Source organism: Herpailurus yagouaroundi, unplaced genomic scaffold, assembly GCF_014898765.1.
Source record: "Herpailurus yagouaroundi ecotype Mexico unplaced genomic scaffold, PumYag 186, whole genome shotgun sequence".
Taxonomy (NCBI): Eukaryota; Metazoa; Chordata; class Mammalia; order Carnivora; family Felidae; genus Herpailurus; species Herpailurus yagouaroundi.
Genome location: NW_024412417.1, coordinates 38,550,210 through 38,571,248, shown reverse-complemented (window position 1 = coordinate 38,571,248; position 21,039 = coordinate 38,550,210). Strand labels below are relative to the sequence as shown.

General features: G+C 49.7%; 1 protein-coding gene across 3 annotated transcripts in view; it reads left to right on the top strand.

Moving 5' to 3' along the window:
• Window positions 1–703: 703 nt before the first annotated feature.
• ADCY8 (adenylate cyclase 8) overlaps window positions 704–21,039 on the top strand; it is a 221,115-nt gene continuing 200,779 nt past the window's right edge. For all 3 annotated transcript variants that reach the window (XM_040494443.1, XM_040494442.1, XM_040494439.1), the window contains exon 1: window positions 704–2,450. In XM_040494443.1, the coding sequence (XP_040350377.1) occupies window positions 1,488–2,450 (963 nt within the window). In that variant the 5' untranslated portion in view covers window positions 704–1,487. The remainder of the gene's footprint in view (window positions 2,451–21,039) is intronic.

The window sequence follows — 21,039 nt, the reverse complement described above, 5'->3', positions numbered from 1 at the left end:
CGAGGCCCAGAGCCAGTGCCTAAAAAAGAATAGCGGAGGAACCGGCCCGCGCGGCCAGCTGGAGCGCTGGATACTCGCGCGGGGGGAGACCGGGGCGCCCGCGGTCGTCCTCACCCACGCCGGTCTGCGCGTGCTGCTGCCTCCAAGACCTGGGGCGTCCTGGCCAGATCTGGGTGCCAGCTCCCCGCCACCCCTCCCCAACCCTGTTCCGGGGGCGTGGCTTGGCGTGGGGGCGGGTTTAAGTCGCCGCGGGTGTCTGACCGATCTGACAGGTCTCCAAATTCCTCCCCGCCGCCGGGTGCCCGCTGCGCGCTTCAGAGCGCCAGGGTGGCACGCGGCGCGTCCCTGGATCCGGTGGCGTCTCAGCCGACTTCCCCGCGGCCTCGGGCCTCCCTCCTCGTCCAAACCTTAAACTCGCCGCACCCGCCACGCTTCGGTTCTTAGCCTCGGGGATCCGCACCGGTGGCTTCTCTGCGTCCTCGGAGCTGTTGGGTTCCGAGCCCTCCCCACTTTCTCCTGCCCCCACCTCCCGCTCCTCCCAGCTCCGGGCCAAATGGACTACGAAGAACGAAGTGAAGGAAATGGGAACGGCGGGCTCCGACCCCTCGGAAGCACAGCTGGAAGGGCTGACCTCGTCTTCTAGCCGCGACTGGGACCCTGCCGCCTTCCCCGAGGGATGCGACGGGCCAGAGCCAGCGCCGCGCTGTCAGTCCTCGCGCAGGAAGAGGAGACAGCCAGAGAGGAGCCGAGGAGGGAGCCTCAGCACACCCCCTTCTCCAAATTAACTGTTTGGTGACTTGTTAGTCCTGAGGCTATCACCTCTCCACCTCTTCCGCGGGGCACCCCGCCACCTCCGCGTCCCCCACGCCGCCCCCTTCTTTGCTCCCGCCCCCAGCTCCGCCCAGGCTCCCCATCCCGGCGCAATGGAGTTCTCCGAAGGGCTCTGCTCCTGCCACAGCGGCTAACTTCGCACCCGCCGCCGCCGCCGGTCACCGTGGGCCAGCCCTCCCGCGGCCGCCGAGTCGTGGGTGTCCCGAGCCCAGTGCCGCAGCCAGGACCCGCCCGGCGCGCAGCAGAAAGGAGCACGGCGCCCGGGTGCCTCTTGGAGAGCAAAGGCTGCGCCAAGACGCTGAGCCCAGGAGCGGCCGAGAAGCCTGAGCCCGGGAAGGAGGCTGCGTGGCTCCGAGCGCCGCGGCTTCTGCGGACACCGAGCCACCGCTGCCGCGCGCCCCAGCTGCGCCGCTTGGCGGGAGGGCGGCGCGCAAGGACGCAGGGGTCTGCGGCGATCTTCCAGACGCCCTTTGCCCCGGGGCGCACTATGACCTGACGCGCGGGGCCTCCTGTCCAGGGCTCGCGCGACCGGGCGGCCGGGGATACCGGGGGCTCGCCACCAAGCTCCGGTCGGGCCGCCGTGGGGTCTTTGGGACCCTTCTCCTCCACCGCCGCCTCGGCCCGGCTCCGCGCCTCCCCGCCTGCGGCCCGGCGCCATGGAGCTCTCCGATGTGCGCTGCCTGAGCGGCAGCGAGGAACTCTACACCATCCACCCGACGCCCCCGGCCGGCGACGGCGGGAGCGGCTCCCGGCCGCAGCGGCTGCTGTGGCAGACGGCGGTGAGGCACATCACCGAGCAGCGCTTCATTCACGGGCACCGGGGCAGCGGCGGCGGCAGCGGGAGTAGAGGCTCCGGCAAAGCCTCGGACGCTGCAGGCGGCGGCCCCAACCACCACGCGGCGCAGCTGTCCGGGGACTCGGCGCTGCCCCTCTACTCGCTGGGCCCCGGGGAGAGAGCGCACAGCTCCGGTGGCACCAAAGTCTTCCCGGAACGCAGCGGGAGCGGCAGCGGCAGCGGCAGCGGGGGCGGGGGCGATCTGGGCTTCCTGCACCTGGACTGCGCCCCGAGCAACTCGGATTTCTTCCTCAATGGGGGCTATAGCTACCGAGGGGTCATTTTCCCCACTCTGCGCAACTCCTTCAAGTCCAGGGATCTGGAGCGCCTCTACCAGCGCTATTTCCTGGGCCAGAGGCGCAAATCCGAGGTGGTGATGAACGTGCTGGACGTGCTGACCAAACTCACCCTCTTGGTCCTCCACCTGAGCCTGGCCTCGGCCCCCATGGACCCGCTCAAGGGCATTCTCCTGGGCTTCTTCACTGGCATCGAGGTGGTGATCTGCGCGCTCGTGGTGGTCAGGAAGGACACCACCTCGCACACGTACCTGCAGTACAGCGGCGTGGTCACTTGGGTGGCCATGACCACCCAGATCTTGGCAGCAGGCCTCGGCTACGGGCTTCTGGGTGATGGCATCGGCTACGTCCTCTTCACGCTGTTCGCCACCTACAGCATGCTGCCGCTGCCGCTCACCTGGGCCATCCTGGCCGGCCTGGGCACCTCGCTGCTGCAGGTGGTCGTGCAGGTGGCCATTCCCCGGCTGGCGGTCATCTCCATCAACCAGGTAACTCCTGCCTGCCTTGCGCTGCCCCCTGCCTCTCCTGGGTTATTTGGAAGCAGCTTTCCGGGAAGGCTGGCTTGCCTTGCTCGCTTTGAGGCCCCTCCCCCAGCCTGGCACAGAGCCTGGCACTTGGGAGGTCCAGGGTGCTGGTGGGATGGGATTTCGCTCATCTTAGAGGAGTTGGAGGTAAATGACCTCTAAAGTTTCTTCCAGCCCTGCCCTTCTGTGCTTCTGTGAGTAACTCTTCTCTGACATCAGCTAAGAAACAGCCTTCTTCCTGCTCTGCAAATGTCCCTCGGGGTCTGTCGTCTAGGGAGCAGGAGACCCAAGGGGGAGGAAAAACACCCCTGTTTAGAAGGTGACCCATCCCTTAACAGCTCGCCTCACAAGAGTCTCCAGAGGGTGTTGTAAGAGACTCTGGGATTCAGATTTGGGTTTCTGTGTATTTCTGCCACAAACCCTCAGTTCTTAAAGGAAGCAGCATTTGTTGGACACTGATTGCTGGTGGGGACCTTTATGTGTCCTATAGTCCTTCAGACAGTGCCCTGATAACGTATTTTACTTGGGAATTCTTTATTGCCTTGGAGGTCTCACATGATATCTTCTCTTTAATTATGGCATCCAAACCCAGTGCTTTGCATAGATCAGCCTCATTTGGGGCCGGTAGGGTGGGTGGGGGAGTGTCTTCGGCAAAGATCGCAAGTTTTGTTCAATTGATAAAGGGCATGTTGCTCTAGGTGGTCTGAAATACTCAGGCGGACCGGACACTGTCTCTTTTCTTCCGTTCTTCCTGTCTTTCTCGTTAAATATGGATGTGTTTCTGGGAACAGAGTTCCCGTTGCCTGTGAAGGAGAAGGTAGATAGTGACTTTATTGTTTAAGTCCATTAAAATCAATAGATAATTAATGGTCTGGCACTTTCTTTGCTGCGTGTCTGGTAGGTAGCAAGAGACTGAATTTGAGAAGCAAGAGCTTCTCCATAAAAATGAGGGCAACATGTCAGTTGAAGTGTTTCCAGATAGAAGGCTGACAGGTTCTTCGACACGCACCTGCTTCGTATGCGTGTTCTTGTTGCAGGTTCAACCTCTATGTCACTTTGCTCAATTGGAAGCTTAAAAACTCCTCTTCCTTCTGGCTGGGTTCAAACATACCATCGAATAACCAGGTACAACACCTCCAAAACTTGCTCATGCTTTCTGGAGTGCTAGCACCTATAGAGTGCTTTACTCATCAATGACCTTCTGGGGCTTCTAGTTGATTTGGGATTCTCTGTCTTTTCTGATGGCTCTGTATCCATTTGCTCAGGTTACTTATTTGGTCGGCTGCTTTTTCAGTGTTTTTTGAAGTCTCCCTGGGTAAAGCAAAGAGTATATAAAGTACTTGGCTGTGATCATCCAGCACGAAATGGGGAGATGAGGGCCTCTGTGAGTAAGGGCCGACCAGCTGAACTTGTCCTTAGTAAAGACAATAATGAACGTTTTCTCGAAATCACCACGAGCCTTTAGCATTCACATGTGATAAAGGCTCTCCTGTATCAGAGGTATTTGCTCATTTGCAGAAAATCCCATTGATCGTAACCCCCGGCTTTCCATGCAGTAGCCTTCCTTAGTACTCCTTGCGAAAAGACTCCCATCAAGTAAGTTTGGAATAGTATTTAGAATAACACATCCCAAGTGGCAAATGATGAGTATTTTCAAAGTTCTAAGTATAGAGGCATTTTGCTTGCCAAATGAATCCAGAAAGTAAATTTTGGCTTCATATTTGTTTTATGTTCTACTCAACTACTAGCAGATGGAAGAAGATTAAAAATAACCCCCAAATGTCTTCCCACTCCCATCCCATGGTAAAACAGTGCTTCGCTTGAAAGCCAAGGTCCCGGTACATGCAAACCAAGCTCATCCGACTTTATGTTTGGGTAGGAATGGTGGATGGATGAGTTTCCCAAGCAGAGTCATCTTTTACCAGACTTGGAGGGAACAGCCCGAGCGCTCTCCTCTCCTTGTAGGTGCTGAAAAGACCTTTGTGGCTTTGGCTACAAAATGTTTTCCTTTGGCGCCCTCTAGAGGTCTAAGCTTCTTTCCTAGATCTTGCAGGAGGGTAAGGTAGAGAAATCGTCACTTAAAAAAAAAAAATCTGGTTTTTCGTTAGGTACTGTTTAGGTTTCCCAGTTGGGGAATATACGAGTCGTGCTCAAAACCGGCCAACATTGTATAGCAATTAGAATAACATCTTAACTCCTTACATGGTCACTTGGTCCCCTTACAAGGTGGTTGCTCCTTCCCTCTCTAATTATATTTCCTTTTCTTCTCCTCCTCAGGCTCCAAACGCACAGTACCATTTGTGTCTTTCAGGGATTCTGAGCTCCTTCCCACTTCTCAGCCTTAGTGACAGCTGCCTAGAATAATTTTTCCCAGGTTTTCACACGGCTGAGCCGTTCACGTGATTCTGGACTCGGTTCACGTGGTATTCCCTAGTGTGTTACTTGTTTTGTTTCCTCCTGAGCACGTTCACCGCCTGAAATTATCTTATTTGCTTATATTTACGGTGTTTCCTCCCCCAACCCCAAAGGAATGTAAACAGCACCTAAGAGCACAGACACCTATGTGTTTACCCATTTATCCTCAGCACCTAGAAAAATGCCAAGCACATAGTAGGCACTCAGCACAGACACTGGATGAACAAGACGGTCCGTTGTAAAGGCAATACTATAAACTATGCAAGCCCCCTGATGTTGTGCTGGTGAAAGCTTTCTACATGCACAAACACGTGGAAGTTATATGTGTATAAGGTGGTCGTTTCCACATAAACCCCTTTGGAGGAATCAAACCACAATGAGAAGCTTTCACATTTGTATGCTATTTTACATGTAGCTAACATAACTACACGTAACTTACGTACGTCATCACATCTAATGATGGCAGACAGACGTATCCTTCGTTTTCATTTCAGAGAAGAAATAACACATCCTTAAGAACTTTCAAGAGACATCCCAGAGATGATGAGTTTAACACGTGGCAAGAACACGATTCAGATCTGGCTCTAAAGTTGAAACCCTCTGAGGGGGGTTCCTTCCAAACCCACATTTCAAACTGACTCCAGACTGAGGCGTACCTGTGTCGCTACGCGAGAGGGCAATGCCCCTTATAGCACCAATGACCAGTTACTGAAGAAAGCCAGAAGGAAATCATGAGGGGAAAATAACTGAATCTCTGAGCACAGGCTCTTTGCAGCTGGCCCATCGTCTTGCTCCGCTGCATACAAACTTGTCAACTGAAGGCCACACACCCTGGGATAGCTTCTTTCTCCACATTAATCTTGATTCCCGTTAGAGGATGGCTCACATTTAACTTAGCATTTTCAAGAAGCGAGAAGCTACACGAGAGTGTAAAGTCAACACACCTCGGCAACTGTTTCACTTACTGAACGTGCCATTTTCAAAAGTAACAAATGAGTCAATGGTTGCCTTCCCTTAATCCAAGCTATGAGAATGTGTTTCTGTTCTTTCCCTCCGGATGGAAAGTACATCTGTGGCTCGACAGGGGAACCACCAAGCTGCAAATCTCTGCAGAAATTCTATGTGAAGAGACAGGGTCTTGTGTTCTTCTAGATCATCCTGTGCTTTCCACAGTGGATACAGGATGGAACCTGAAAAGGGCCACTCTGGGGGGAGGGGGGGCGTCTTTGCCATCAGCACAGAGGTCGTTTGTGTTTTCTCCATTCAGTGAACTGTTAGACTGGAGTCACGGACTTCCCACCCAAACGGAAAGGTTATTGTCCGTGGCAGACATGATCACCCGTATAAGTTCTAGGTCTCAAGCGACATTAGAAATACGAAGGAACGTTCGGAAGGTTCAAAGCTCAGTTCAAAGGGTTCCTTGTCCATCCACCCTGACGGAGCTCAGTTATAGGTTAACACGGGGGCTGCGATTATTCCTTCCTCAGGACGCCTCATCCACCTCAAGTTCATGGCTTCACGTATATGAATCAGGTCACTGCCAGTAGTGTCTTTGTCCAGATACGACACGGTTTTTGTCCCCATCTTAAACAAATGGTTCATCCTGCTTGTTCACTTTATTCATCTAACCATCTGTTACAAAATAATACGATCTGTGTAAATAAAACATTAATAATAAGGTTATCCTTGCTAGGTGCTTCTGTGGGGTGAGTACATTTCTAAGGACTGTTGCCGTAATGTGCATTTTACTGTATTTTAATTGCTGGTGACGATGATACGAGCTAGCTAACACTTGAAACTCCTCTTGTCCTCATTCTTCAGCTCATTAGCGATAAAATGGTGAAGATCATTTAGTTATTGGAAAACAGAGAGGCAGCAAAATGTTAAAGCTAGTGTCTAATTAGTCTTCTGTACCTCCTGGCAAGGTAGATAAGCCGAAGTGTCAGAGAAAAGGTGATTCCTCCAAGATAAGTCTCGGAGCCAAAGCAGCCAGGTTAGTGAGTGCTCAAGGTCATGCCCTGAGATCTGAATTTCTGGGCTGCATTTTCTTTCCTGTCTCACACAGATCCCATCACCCAGTAGAAGCCGGAGCCAGAAAAGTACTAATTAAATCGTGATTGTTCAACTTGACTAATAACCAGAGCCTCTGGCTTCCGTCTGGCCTTTAAAAAACCCTTTGGGAGGAAATGCAGTGTTTGTACTGGGTAAGTTGGTGGCTGATGGTGCGAGCAGGTAGGGGTCAGGTGACAAGCAGGCTTTGTGAGTGCTTTACAATGCACTTCTGATGATTTGAAGGATTGAGTGCAGGGTAAACGTCAAGTCAGTAGAATGGAATTACCGATATCTCTCCCCCCTTTTGTAAAATTTACCCGTACGTGTATATTCTATGCTCTTTGTCTAACTCTGCTAACTCAAATCAAATCAAGGGAACTGTACGAGTACTTAACATACAGCAAATGGCGTTGCAATTTAAATCCTCCTAATTTGGTATCCAGTACCGAGGAGAGCGCTCACTTCAAAACACACAAAGTGCCCATTAAATTATCTATTTAATGCACCTTGCTAGTTATAGTGTGCATTTTTTAAAACCCCAGATACCTCCATTTCTGTACGTTTTCCTTAAGCAAATTCATATAGGCTTAAAAAAATAATTACAGTGTCCCGGCGTGTCTGAGAAAATGTCTTTCAGAAACAAATTTGACTGTTACCATTCCCAGGAGGTTCCTCTTGCTAGGAAATGGAAATATTACTCTTTCTTTCTTGTGAAAAATGCCCAGAGACCATCCAGCCTTTATGGTTTCCTCCCTTTCTCCCTCCCTCCCTTCCTCCCTTCCTTCCTTCCTTCCTTCCTTCCTTCCTTCCTTCCTTCCTTCTTAGCTTCCTCCCTCCCTTCCTCCCTTCCTTCCTAGCTTCCTTCCTTCCTCCCTCCTTCCCCCCTTCCTTCCCTTCCTCTCTCCCTCCCTCCCTTCCTCACTCTTTCCCTCAATCCTGTCCTTCTGGTTTTTTGTTTTTTTGTGGGTTTTTTTTGGGAGGTTTTGTGTGTGATGGAAACGTAGGCTTTACAAAGGATATTTTTAATGGCTGCTGGAATGACCTGTGAAATCCCTTCATCCCTGGCCTGGACCCCACCCTCTTGGCTCTTGAGTTGCTAATAGGCTTGGTGCCTGTGTTTTTAGGGAGAGTTGTAAAAACGATCCGAAAGCGTGTGCTTTGCAAGATTGAATTAGGAATTTGTTTTCCTTCCTATCTGGTAATGTCACCTGACTGGTATCAGTGGGTCAGGGCGTAATTGGATCAAAACTGGGAAGTCTGGGAGGACGTTCCTTCTGGAGGAGCTATTGCAATGTCATATGCTAAGTAGGACAAATGCATTAGTCATATTTACACCTTGATGATTGATGGCGCCGTAAGAGCTCATCAGAAAGAAGTGAAACCAAGCATAAAAAGGAAAATTAAAAAAAAAAAAAAAGCATAGCCCATATTCAGTGCCGCTGGTAACGTGTAATCATGCTGACGTGACATTTCACTGCTGTCTAAATATTTCTGGGGAGGCCAATTTATTCACTTCACAAGCGGATCTCTCTTAGCTGATCTTACATGTGTTTGTTTTTGGAGCATGGGAGGTACCCACGACACTCCTTTCAAAGCTTTCCTCTTGCCCGCAAATCGGCCCAGTGTTAATTCTTCAAAAAACCTGCAGGGCCACTCCTTCTGTTGGACAGCGTATCCGTTCACCTGATGAATTGCTTTCGAAGCGCGTCCTGGGCTTTCTCTGGGCTGGACATCAAGGTAACGGAACCTGAAGGTTGGCAGGTTGCGGTGGTGGAGGGGTTTGAACCTTAGTTAGCAGGAGGATGGCTTCTGTAGATCATTTCTTCCCTGGCATTTCTCGGGGCCCGAGGGCAGGGACGCTGCCTGGCCCAGCTGGCACAGCAGAGACGCAGAAGCCAGGACCGTCTGCCCTGGGCGTCCCCGGGATGCGTAATTGGATTTACACACTCAAGTCATATCATGTGTGTTTTGTGTATGAAGGACTGTTTTAAGAAGGCAGGTCACTTAAGTAGCACTTGGAAGCCAGCTTTTCTCACTGCAGGATGTTACAGTCAGCCCCGCAGAGTAGAGGAAGCATAAGGTAGATTAATTAACCACTGAGGGGCCAGACATTTCGAGGGGCCCCCGGGGAGGCCCCACAGCCCCGGTAGGAAGAAAAACCACGCTACCAGTAAATGCAAGTTCGACCGGTGAACTGGGGTTATAACTCAGTGTGGTCCTTGTTCCTTTGATATCTGTGATCGATATTTGGATTTCATTAATCTGGATCGTGTGTTTTAATACGCGCGGTACCTTACACATTCCTTAGCTACTGGGGTTTTCTCTCCTTTCCATCCCGTTTCCTGCCTTATCTGCCAGCATGTCCTTGAAACCCAAAATTCTCCTAAAGCAGGAAATGATAACATTCTACATAGTGAGGACATGAGCTCGATGTGAAATTAAATCCCAGTAATGTGGGTTCGGGGGTGGGGGGAGTAAGTTTTTAAAGCTGCAGTCTCTATGTAGAGTGCGTACCAGCATAAAATTTCCGCATTAAAAAAAAGAACTGTAACCACTTCATTGTGTAGCCAGCTTTCCAGTTGACTGGAGTAAATCATTCCAGAATGTTCTTTCATTTTTTTCCTTTTTGTGATTCCATGGTGAATACCCATGATCGCTTACAAAATGGAGGCTACCAAGGATTAGGAAGTGCATAATCGAAATATATGTATCTCTTTAACTCTGAACACGGGAAGAAGAAGAAACGCAGCATGAAAACTTTAGCAGAACAAGACCAAGGAAAAAAAGGAAGAACTTCAGAAGCCTAGGGATACAGGGATGTGGAAGAGATAGGGTGGGCGCTCTCAGATATTTAGGGTGCTGCCATGGTGAAGAGAGGTTATTTTACGTGTCTCCTCTGAGACAGAATAAAGACCCATCGATGGTCTGTGTAGTGTGAGAGATTTGGTTCATCTAAAGGCGAGATTCTGTGACAGAGAGACCTGCCCGGATGCTGCTTTGTGAAGTAATGAGCTCCCTGTCGTGGGGATTCTTCAAGGGAAGGTTGTACAGCAATCCATCAGGGATGGCCTGTGGTAGCTTCCATACCACGAGTCTTCCTTACAGTCCGTTGAAAGCCATTGGTTTTCATCTCTAAGCTGCCATGGCCTCTTTGCAGGCAAGAAAAAGGAGAGGGCAAAAGGCAGAAGGCTAAGATGGCCCATGGGCATTTGCCAGCTGAACGGGCTGCCCTTCGAGGAGCTCCTCTGGGCTCCGTGCCCAATGACATCTGCTTACATTGTGGGGACCCGAATCCTGACACATAGCCACGCCATCAGCCAGAGAGGACGGCAAAAAATAGATTAGATTTGACCACATCTCAAAAACTCGGCATCGCGTAGGAAGAAGGGGAGAATGAGGATTGGATAGGTAAATAGTTCAACAAGTATTTGTTGACTGCCTGTTGGGTTCTCGGTTCTGGGGCGCGGCTGTGTAGGGGACAGTCAAGGTTGTTGCTGACACGAGACCGATACTTGAACGGAATTTGGGAGGGAGTTTGTGACTGGCGTGGAGGTCGGGAGGTTTGTACCTGGTTCTTAGAACATGTCGGGAACGCAGCATTCGGTGAATACTTTATGGAAAGGCAAGCCTTGGGCTTTTTTTTTTTAAGTTTATTGATTTATTTTGAGAGAGGGTGTGAATAGGGGGGAGGCAGAGGGAAAGAGAGAGAGGATCCCAAGCAGGTTCCATGCTCAGCGCAGAGCCTGACTTGGGGCTTGGTCCCACAGACCGCAAGTTCATGACCTGAGCCAGAATCAAGAGTCGGGCACTCAACTGACCCGAGCCGTTGACCCAGGTGCCCCTTAGGTTTTTTTTTTTTTTTTCAGTTATTTGAGTATTACCTAACCACAAACTGAATGCACCTTAAGCCTGGACCAGAAGATGTGGCACGAGGGCATGTCTGCTTCATGCTGGGGAGGATCAGGCTGGTGTGAATCTCGGGGCACCCCCAGCCGGTCTGTGTGCGCAGTGACCCCAGCCACAAACTGAGCATCTCCAGGAAACCCCCCGCCCCGCCCCCTCACACACAGGTAGGCAGGCGAGGAGCTTAGTCAGAGCTCAGCTCCTTCTCGGTGCACTGCTACACTTTGCCCTTTCCCCTATCAGAGCAATGTCCTAACGTTCCCCGTGAGCCCCTTGAGGTCAAGGGTTGCGTCTTCCTCATTTCTGTGTTCCCAGCATGTAGCATCGCACTTGGGCAGTTCCGAGTACCGTACATTTAAAAGAGTGGAATGAACGAATGTTGCATGACCACCTCCTTTCCCCTGACCCCCTCCACGCCAAATCACATAGTTACCAACGGGGAGTGAGTAACCAGCGAGAGAAGAGAGACTAGTTTCTCTAAAGAGAGAGGAGAGAAGAGAAGGCCAATGAGAAACCAGAAAACACATCAGAAGTTCTCCCCTTCTGAAGTGATTTGGGCTGAAAGCCCCAAGCTGAGATTTTGCTAAGCAAGTGTTTTAGAAAGCTGAGGCAGATAACTTGAGGAAAAAGCAAACTGATCATTTAAGTCCAAAAAGAAAAAGGAAAGGACAACAGGGCGGGGGGAAGCAATGCACTGTAGACATTCCATTAAGCGTTTGTCCATTTGTGAAAATTGTAAATGGGTTGGGGCCAGCCATACAAAGGAGAGTCCAACACGGGGCTCACCTGGTCACTCACTTCCTTCCTGGTTCTTCAGCACCCTGGCTCTGAATCCACACACCGAGACCTTGCTCGGGTTTTCCTTGTGACACACCCCAAATCTCTTCTACGGCCTGACTTCTGGTCTCCAGTGAATGTTCACCTTCTGGCTTGATACAGGGATAGCCGTGGACAAGACGCACTCCCATGTTCAGACCTCATTTCTGGCATTCCACACCAGCAGGGTTGGTCTCCCTCACTCGTAAGGGGAAGGCGTTGCACGCAACTGGCTGACTTCGAGAAGCACGGTGAATAGGTAATTGCTTAGACTGCCCTTAGTTCCCCTTGGCTTAAAACCTCTCACAGAAAGGCCAGTTTGCCCCCTAATGCATCAGTTTATCTATAGGCTGCCTCACAGCAAAATCAAGCCTGATTTTAGATATGGGAACCCCATGCAATTAACTAGAACAGTCCTCATGAAGTCCCCAGAAGGTTATGAGTTAAGTCTTCCATTTTCGGAATTATCCCACTTGGTTCTTTTTTCAACTAGTTCATGAAACTAAGTCAGAATCAAGAACAGAAAGCTCGTTTCCTTTTAAGTTCAAAGCCAGACTCCCCTCATCACTTGGGTGAGCTTTTCCTACCTTGCCTGTTGGTGGTGGGCAGCTCATGTGAGAATGGGTTCATTGCCAAAACAGTGTCCAATGGCCAGAGCCCCTCCCCTTCCCTATTGAAGAGACAGATACAGCCCTTGCCTTTTCCCAAGTGAGTAACGGCGTCATAAGCAGCTGTTGGGGCCCTGCCCACGTCATTTCAGCCAGAGACGAGCTCTGAGCTATGTCATTGGGCAGTTAGAGGTATTTTTGAAACCATGTAAATGCATTTCCTTAAAAACCTAGAAACCACAAATTCTCATCCTGTGTTTGCCATGATGGTTTTCTGGTGACTTTGGCCAAACGGCCTTGGCTTCTTCGGCCCCAAGTATCTCTATAATCTCTATACCCAAGAGAGTTTTATGAGTAGTGGCAAGAAATACAGGATCATGAAGGGTTCCCAGTGCCCCAGACCAAGTTAGACACTCCTCCTCTGCTGACCGCATCGCCCTTCCCCTACCCACCTGCCCTGCCACACAGTGCTGCTGTTGGTCCCCAGGTGTCTCGCCAGCTGGGCTGTGAGCTTCATGGAGGCAGGGGTTGTACCTGAGTCATGGTTGTATCTCTGTGACATAGTCTAGTGCCGCTTTTCTTTCTCTTCCTTCTCAGATGCTTTGGTTCACTTCTTTAATGTTGGGCTTCCTTAAATTGCCAGGCCACGTGTTTCATTACCTCACTCCACACACGATCCCCCCCCCAACCCTGGCCAGTCATTCCCTCCATCCATTACTGACCATGGATCGATGTGCTGCTTACTCCTAAATCTGGACCTCTAGCCCAGCTTTCTTGGCCAAGTTTAAGACCAGGCCATCTAGTGGTCTGCTGGGCACCTCTATTTAAGGGTCTTACAGGCAGCTCAACGTCAACAAATCAAAAGTTGACTCCCTCCCACCCAACATCCACGTGAAATCCTGGTTTTTTCTTCCATTACTGGGATCTGTCCGTAGCTCTCTGTCCTCCTCCTCCTTACTGTTCCAGGGAAGCCCCCACGATTACTCAACCCAGTGATTTCCCTGTGCTTCTCCACGCCACCCCCATCCACCACGGAGTAGGCTTCTCACAAATTCGAGTGTTCTCACCATTCGTGCCCATGGGGCGTTCCACGGGTGAACCCATCCCCAGTTTCCTGGCGCTGGCTTACTCCTGCATCTGCATCCTGGGGCAGCTCTTCTGTCTTCTTGGCCCTTCCTTGTCTGCCAGTATTCACCCAGGGGTCACCAGCTCCAGGGAACCTCCCCCGTGCCCTTCCTCCGAGACACGTGCCAGCTTCTGAACCAAGGGCATTTTATTTGTTCGGAGAATGAATCACGTTTGCGTGTTTGATTTGGGGGACCGGAGCTCAGATGAGGTGTTTAAGGGAGGAGGGGTAAGCAGATGCTCTATGTTTGATGAAAAGATAAATGGTCTTTCAAGTACGACTCTTTCAGTGGGGAGTACAGGTATCGAGGGTTGCTATGAGCCAGGTGTTCACGTATCACGGGAGGGCCCTGGAGTTGGGAGCCCAGTGCAGGATGAGGGCTCAAACCGCCTGGGACTGATGGCCATTGGTAATTTTATAATACCAATAAGGGTCTTAATCTTTCTTCATCTCACTTTCTTTAGCTGTAAAACGAGAATAATAACAACAGCCCGGAAGGTTGCTGAAGAAATGAAGTACCCCTGGAGTATTTGGAGTATTTAGGTTGGGGCGGGTGCACAACCTTGCACAACACGTTTTATTTTCTCTGGTAACTTAATTTTCAGAACTGACTACCTTTTTCATGGAGTCCTCTGCCCTGAGGAGTCCTTTCCCAGGCTTGACCTTTCTAAACACCTGTGTGCAGTAGACCTATGCTTGCAGACTTTAACGTGCGTGAAGATCACCTGGAGGTCTTGGTACAGCCTTTGGAGTTGGGAAGGGGGTCCCAACATTCCGCATCCCTCGTCAGGGCCCAGGTGCTACATGCTGCCAGTCGGTACATCCAGTCTGGGGAGAAAGGCTTTAGCATTTGGCACCTGGGTGGCTCAGCCAGTTGGGCATCTCATTCTTGGTTTCAGCTCAGGTCATGATCCCAGGGTCATGGGATTGAGCCCTGTGTGGGGCTCCATGCTGAGCATGGAGACGGCTTAAGGTAGTCTCTCTCTCTCTTTCTCTCTCTCCGCCCCCTCCCCCTGCTCATGTGTGCATTCTCTCTCTCTTTCTCTCTCAAATAAAAAAAAATTAATACAGATAAAAAGAATTCAGCACAGACCCCACCTTCTCTGCAGTGGTTGCCCAGACACTCCACTGGTGGATCCCACTGACCCCGGGGCTCTCCCCATTCCCCTTACGTCCCTCCATCATTTACTAGTTCATACTTCTCTTTAGTCCTTCATACAACGAATGTTTATGGAGTGCCACTGCGTGCGGGGCACAAGCAGTAGAGATACTGTGGTAAGGACAAAAATCCACGATCCTGCTATTACATGGATTCTCATCTAGAGCGAGAGACAGCCATCCATCAAATAATGACCTAAATCCATGAATAATTTCAAACGGAGTTAAGTACTTTTAAGCCAGGTGACATGGTTCAACACCAGGCTCTATTGAAGCTACTAAGGCATCCTGGGGACAAAGTTGATTTATTTTTGAGAGAGAGAGAGAGCGAGCTGGTGGGGGGGCGGGGGCAGGGAGAGAGGGAAACACAGAATCCAAAGCAGACTCCGGGCTCCAAGCTTGTCAGCATGGCGCCCAACGTGGGGCTCAAACTCACAAACCGCAAGATCATGACCTGAGCCAAAGTCAGACGCTTAACCGACTGAGCCACGCAGGCGCCCCTGGAAATCATTCTTAATTAAGACCTGAGAGGGGAATAGAAGTTGGCAGGTGAACCTGGAATTATGGTGTCTTTATTTGTTTCTACTGCTAAAACACGTGCTCTTTGAGGACAGGCTCTGTCCTTTTGTATGTCCCTGGATGAGACATTGGCACACCGCGAGGGAGTCTCCCAGCAGAGACTTGCTGAATAAATGCCTGAACAGTCCTCTTAGCATGAGCATTGCTGCTTCCCTTCTCATAGCTGAGAATGCGGAGCTCGGAGTATTACATCATTTCCCCTTGGTCATCCCGCTAATGAGGGATTCTAAGCCACATCTGTCTCATTTCAGAACTACCCCTGGATTTGATGGCCATTGAAGGCCACTTTATCTCAATTAACGCGGCCAGTTTCAGAGGCAGTGAGTTAAAAGTAATAAAGAAGAGGAAAAATGAGATTTGTATTCCAAATGGTAGCAATGCTTATAGCAATGTTAGAGCCTTGTGGCGCCAGGGGAATACACGTTGTATTGAAAATAGCATCCTAACGGTCGTCAAAAGACTGACCTCTGATTTTATACCCAGCGTGGTTCAACTTTGTACGGACCAATCCACCTGCCTTGGCCTCGAGTTCCTCACAGCTCTAAAATTCCGTCAGCACGGAATGATTTTTGAGGCTCTGCCCAGCTGTAAAATTTGTATTCCCCTGAGTTACAGTGAATGAGAATCTGGGGATATGTATCTGCTTTCCTGGTTTATCTGTCTCCCAAGATCAGATAAAGCAATTGACATAGAAAACATAGCTTGCTGAGGCCTCTGACCTCTGAGCAGGAAGAAAAATAGGATGAATAACGATTTAGCAAATACAGAGAGAATTACTTATTAGGTGGTGTTTAATATTTAATTTCTGCTGGGGGTTTAATTGCGTTGACACCATGAGTTGTAAAATCGTCACGTTGGTGATTCGATTTGTTTCAAAGGGAATAGTGGCTGGGCTCTTTAATTGACAGGCAATTGTTCCTTGTGAATATTTAATTAGTGACTTTGTGGTGCTTGTCAGAATCGCCTATCTGGCTTTTTCAAAATGTGCACGTCCGCTGTGATCAACAAGCCATTTTATGTCCGAACTACCCAGAAGCAACTGAACCGGGCACTTAGCCGGCTGAAGATCCGTAACTGGGAGGCTGGCTTTTGTGGTTCCATCTTCTTTGTCTGCAGACCCCAGGGAACCGACACCGGGGCCTGGAGGAACTCACTTAATCTTGCTGTACGTTGGTCCCTTCGTCTGCAACAAGGAGAGAATGTGGTGCCTGTGCCGTTTATCGATACGAGTGGAGCTGAAGAAGGTGAAGGTTGTGAATGGAGCGGTCACCAAGCACAGGGCAGGAGTAGTGTTACTTCTGTAACTCAGATGGGTCTGCTTGCTGTGGCCGCAGGTAGCAGGCTTTCTCACTCTGGGGTTGGTGCCGAGCTCCGCCCCTTGATTGCCTGCAGGGTGAGTGAAATGGAAGGGCCCTGAAACTCCCAGCGACAATGACTCCTGCACACTGGGAGCAGAAACTGCACCACGGGTGAGAGGATGCCCACTAACGTTCTGGCTACTGCCACTCCCGTGTTCCTTCCACGAGTGAGAACCCAGTCATTCGGAGTCACCCTTTTGCCACGTGTTCGGAACATTCTTAGGAGGAAGAGAAACACTGCTTGCGCTTCTCCCTCCAGATACACCATGTACCCTACAGCCGCTACATCTCCCTACAGATAACCACACTCAAGTCTTCCCTTACGGAAAGTGCTTCCTAATTTTATGGAAGGAGATGCTCATTTGACATCCTGCAAAAAGGACTTTGGGTCAGGATAATTTGAATGTGAAAAAGGCCAAGAAGATCATTTTAAGGTCTAGTTAGTAAACTTTATTTTGTTTCGCATGCACGGGCAGAATTTAAGCTGCGAACGTATTTCAGTACTAAACAACCATTAAATGACAGCGAAATGAATCGACAGACAGTAAAATTAGAAGGAAAACTCACAGTAAGTACCCACCTCCCCCAACAAATGGGATAAACGAATGATTTCAGCAGAGCCAGAATCCCATTTACATACTAGACTAAGCGATAAAACACGAAAGTAAAGAAAGAGGCACTGTGCTGTTGGGGAGTGGAGGGAGGTCCGCTCTGTCTCCTCACTACATTGCCCTTCTTCTGCTGCCCCACGGGCCAAGGCACCACACCACCAAGCTTCAGCCCAGCACCATCTGAGAACCGCTCCTTTAGAAGACCCCTTCCAGGCCTCCGAGTTTTGAGAACTTAACTTAGATGTTCCAAAAGGCAGTACTGGACAGCAGAACACATTTGGATTTGGCAAAGCTCTGGTGGTATCTGTGTTAATATGGTTTCACACACGTCCTGTCCACTCCTACTGGTATTCCTGTTCTAGTAGTTGGCTTGTAACCTCACTTCAAAATGCAGAAACTGAGGATCAGAGATTCATTTGGCTTCTGTCACTCAGGATGTGTGTGAGGACTGCAATTTCGAATAAGATCCCTTTCCTGTCCTCAAGTCATTTATATTTCCGGAGCAAGAAGGCAAGAAAGAAATGTTGATGCGTTGACACCTGGTTGCTTCCTGGATGGCCTCTACAGACAGCTGCAGTGGGTTTCATACCTTGAAACTATAAAGATTTGAGATACGGCGCACTTCCTTACCTGGCCTTCTGTGCATGTGCCCAAAGTAGAACATGTAGGGAGGAAACCGAGACAGAGGAACTTGAAGTTTTGATGACTTCACAGTTCACCATCTGTCTTCAAGACCGGATTAGTGGCTACACCAGAAGGAAAAGCAGAGGATCATTATATAATTTATTAAAATATGCAGACCAAGCCCTTTGGGCCCAAACCCCTTCTAGCAAAATAAATAGCTTCTTGAAAGTAATCTAGACCTAGTTGCCCGTGTGATTCTGAGTTACACTATACTGTTTTGTATGCTTTAAAAAGATAAGCCATTTGAGGACATTGCCTGTCTACCTGAGGTAGGTTTCTGCGTACAGCCGTGTTTTACTTTTATTTTATTTTATTTTATTTTATTTTATTTTATTTTATTTAAAAATTTTTACATGTTTATTTTTGAGAGGGAAAGAGAGCGTGCGCACACCAGTGGTGGAGGGGCAGAGAGGGGGACGGGATCCCGAGCAGGCTCTGCACTAACAGCAGAGAGCTGGATGCAGGGCTCAAACTCACCAACTGTGAGATCGTGACCTGAGCCGAAGTTGGTTAAGGACCGACTGAGCCACTCAGGCGTCCCTACAGCCGTGTTTCAGAGACTGCTGGGTGGCTGCTGGTACCCATTGTCCTTTCTTCTTTGTGTGTAGAGCACATGCGCACAGGCATCCCTCCCTTGTATCTGAGGCTAGCCAGTAAAATAAAGGTACTCGCTACTGGAGGCTTTCGGAGAGCTTTGAGAAGATGCCTGATTCATCTGGGAGGGCTGCCTTTCCTTGCCCACCCCATCTCCTTTAACCACCTTACTGTCTGGTGAGCAGATATAATGGCACCTCCACCGCCATCTTGGACTATGAGCAGCCCTTAAGGATGGAAACCACAGAGCAGGATGGCGAACCACAAAGAAATCAGAATCCTAGTACACACTGCCAGTGCTCGGGTCACTGTACGAGCCCCAGACTGCTCATCCCCAGGAATTGTTTTATGTGACATAAAATAGACTGTGAATGCATTTAACCCCCTGTTGTCTTACTTCCGAATTACAGCATCCGAATAAAACCTGGCTGCAAAATATATTCATGGCGTATTAGCCAATAAACTAACATTGTCTACTCTTTGAGATAACATTGCAACTCTTGTACTTGACAATGTGATTGTCTAAGACAAAGAGACCCATTTTCATTTTGTGATTTTTTTTTTTTTTTTTTGCTCCGTAGTTGAGATTTGGGGAACAGAAAGACCCAGATCGGCTGTTGTATCACCTGATACATAATTTATAGCACCGGAATAAATGCCAGGCAATAATTATGGCTGGAGAAGATGTGAGGGACTATTTCTCAAGGGAAGAAACTGATGTTTTCCTATTTATAGCTCTTTGAAATTGCACCAGGCCTTGCAAGATTGAAACGTCATCCCTGGAGGTGCCCAGCAGCGGCCAGCTGCCCATTGTCAGGGGTTTGGGGCAAAGAGGATGGGGTTGAACGGAATTATTTTTGAGATCCCCGCTTATGACTGTGTCTCGATGTTATAAAGAATTGGTTAGATGTAGAGTAATTGGGCTCTAAAAAGGAGAGGAGTCCCAGAAACCTCCTGAATCTCGGAAAAGAGTGCTGGAAATTTACATCCAGCAGCTCCCGTGTCCTTGCCCTCTTCATGGATCCCCCCCCCCCCCAGTGAAGCCAGGGGCCTGTCATCCATCCTTGCAGCTGACTGAGCCAGAAAACCCCAAAGGCACCCCCGTCCCTTCTCCCTCTGTCAGCCCCTACTGCCAGTCTGTTGCAAGTTCCTGACAAGTTTGCCTCCTGAATACCCTCAAGCCCACTCACTCTTTTTTTTAACGTTTATTTCTTTTTGAGAGACAGAGCATGAGCAGGAGAGGGGCAGAGAGGGAGGAGACACAGAAAGCGAAGCAGACTCCAGGCTTTGAACTGTCAGCACAGAGCCCGACACGGGGCTCGAACCCATGAACCTGAGCCGAAGTTGGAAGCTTCACCAACTGAGCCACCCAGCTCCCCCCCCCCCCACTTTTATCTCTGCTCCTTCTGCTTTAGTGCAGGAGACACTGTTCCTCATCTGAATCATAACAGTCTCACTGTATCCACTTTCAGCCTTTTCCAGTCTACTGTCCACGGTGTCACCAGGATGGAGGTTTTCTCATGATGGTGGCTTAGAATCCTTCAGAAAATGTCGGTAACTTCCTCTTGCCCTTGAAACAACGGCAGAACTCCCTCCTGGGACCCACCTTTAGATCTGCCATTCTTCCTCCCCCCCACCCACCTCCCTCAAATCACATGACCTTCATTCAATTCTTCTAAAGACCCCTGTCTTTTCCTGCCTCTGAGCTCTCTGAATTTCTGTTCCTCCTTTGCCAGAGGCGCTCTTCCCTCATTCTCAGCTCTGGGAACCTTTCTCAGGGAAGCTTCCTGTGCCCTCTCTTAGCTTACCACTTAATTACATTTTCAGATTCCTTCCTACTTTTCTTAGAAAACACATACGTGTGTGTGGTGAGAGTATTTGTTCTGTGTCTGTCTTTCCTACCAGCTGGTAACTGTGAAAAATGGGGATGAGTCAGGTTTGCTTGTTCACCAGAATATTCTCAGCATCCCATGTTTGGTATGTATGCATTTAAGAATAAATGAATGAATGGGAGTGGCTGGGGCTGGTGTGTCCAGGGCCCGTTGGTGGTTCTGGCTTCTCCAGAGGATGTCTAACAAGAGATGTCAATGGTCCGGGAAGGTGAGATAACGCTGGTTTGGATCAGGGTTCAGGTCAGTGCTTCCGGGGAGCTTCTGGCCCGTGTCTCTGTGGCTCAACTCCTGGAGAAGGCTAAAACTTGCAGATAAAATATTTTCAGTACGGGGCGCCTCGGTGGCGCAGTCGGTTGAGCGTCCGACTTCATCCAGGTCACGATCTCGCGGTCCGGGAGTTCGAGCCCCGCGTCAGGCTCTGGGCTGATGGCTCAGAGCCTGGAGCCTGTTTCCGGTTCTGTGTCTCCCTCTCTCTCTCTCTGCCCCTCCCCCGTTCATGCTCTGTCTCTCTCTGTCCCAAAAATAAAATTAAAAAAAAAAAAAAAAAAAACGTTGAAAGGAAAAAAAAAAAATATTTTCAGTACTAGCAGCTGAACAGAAATCCTACCGGGCAAAGATGGCCTACTGAACCTGCCAAATTGTTACTCAAGTGATCATACACAGAATCGTTATGCCAGAATGATGCTTTTCTTTTAATAGTCTGTGTTCTGGTAAAAATACTTGTGGCTTCCACAGTCTTTAAATATACGGTATCATT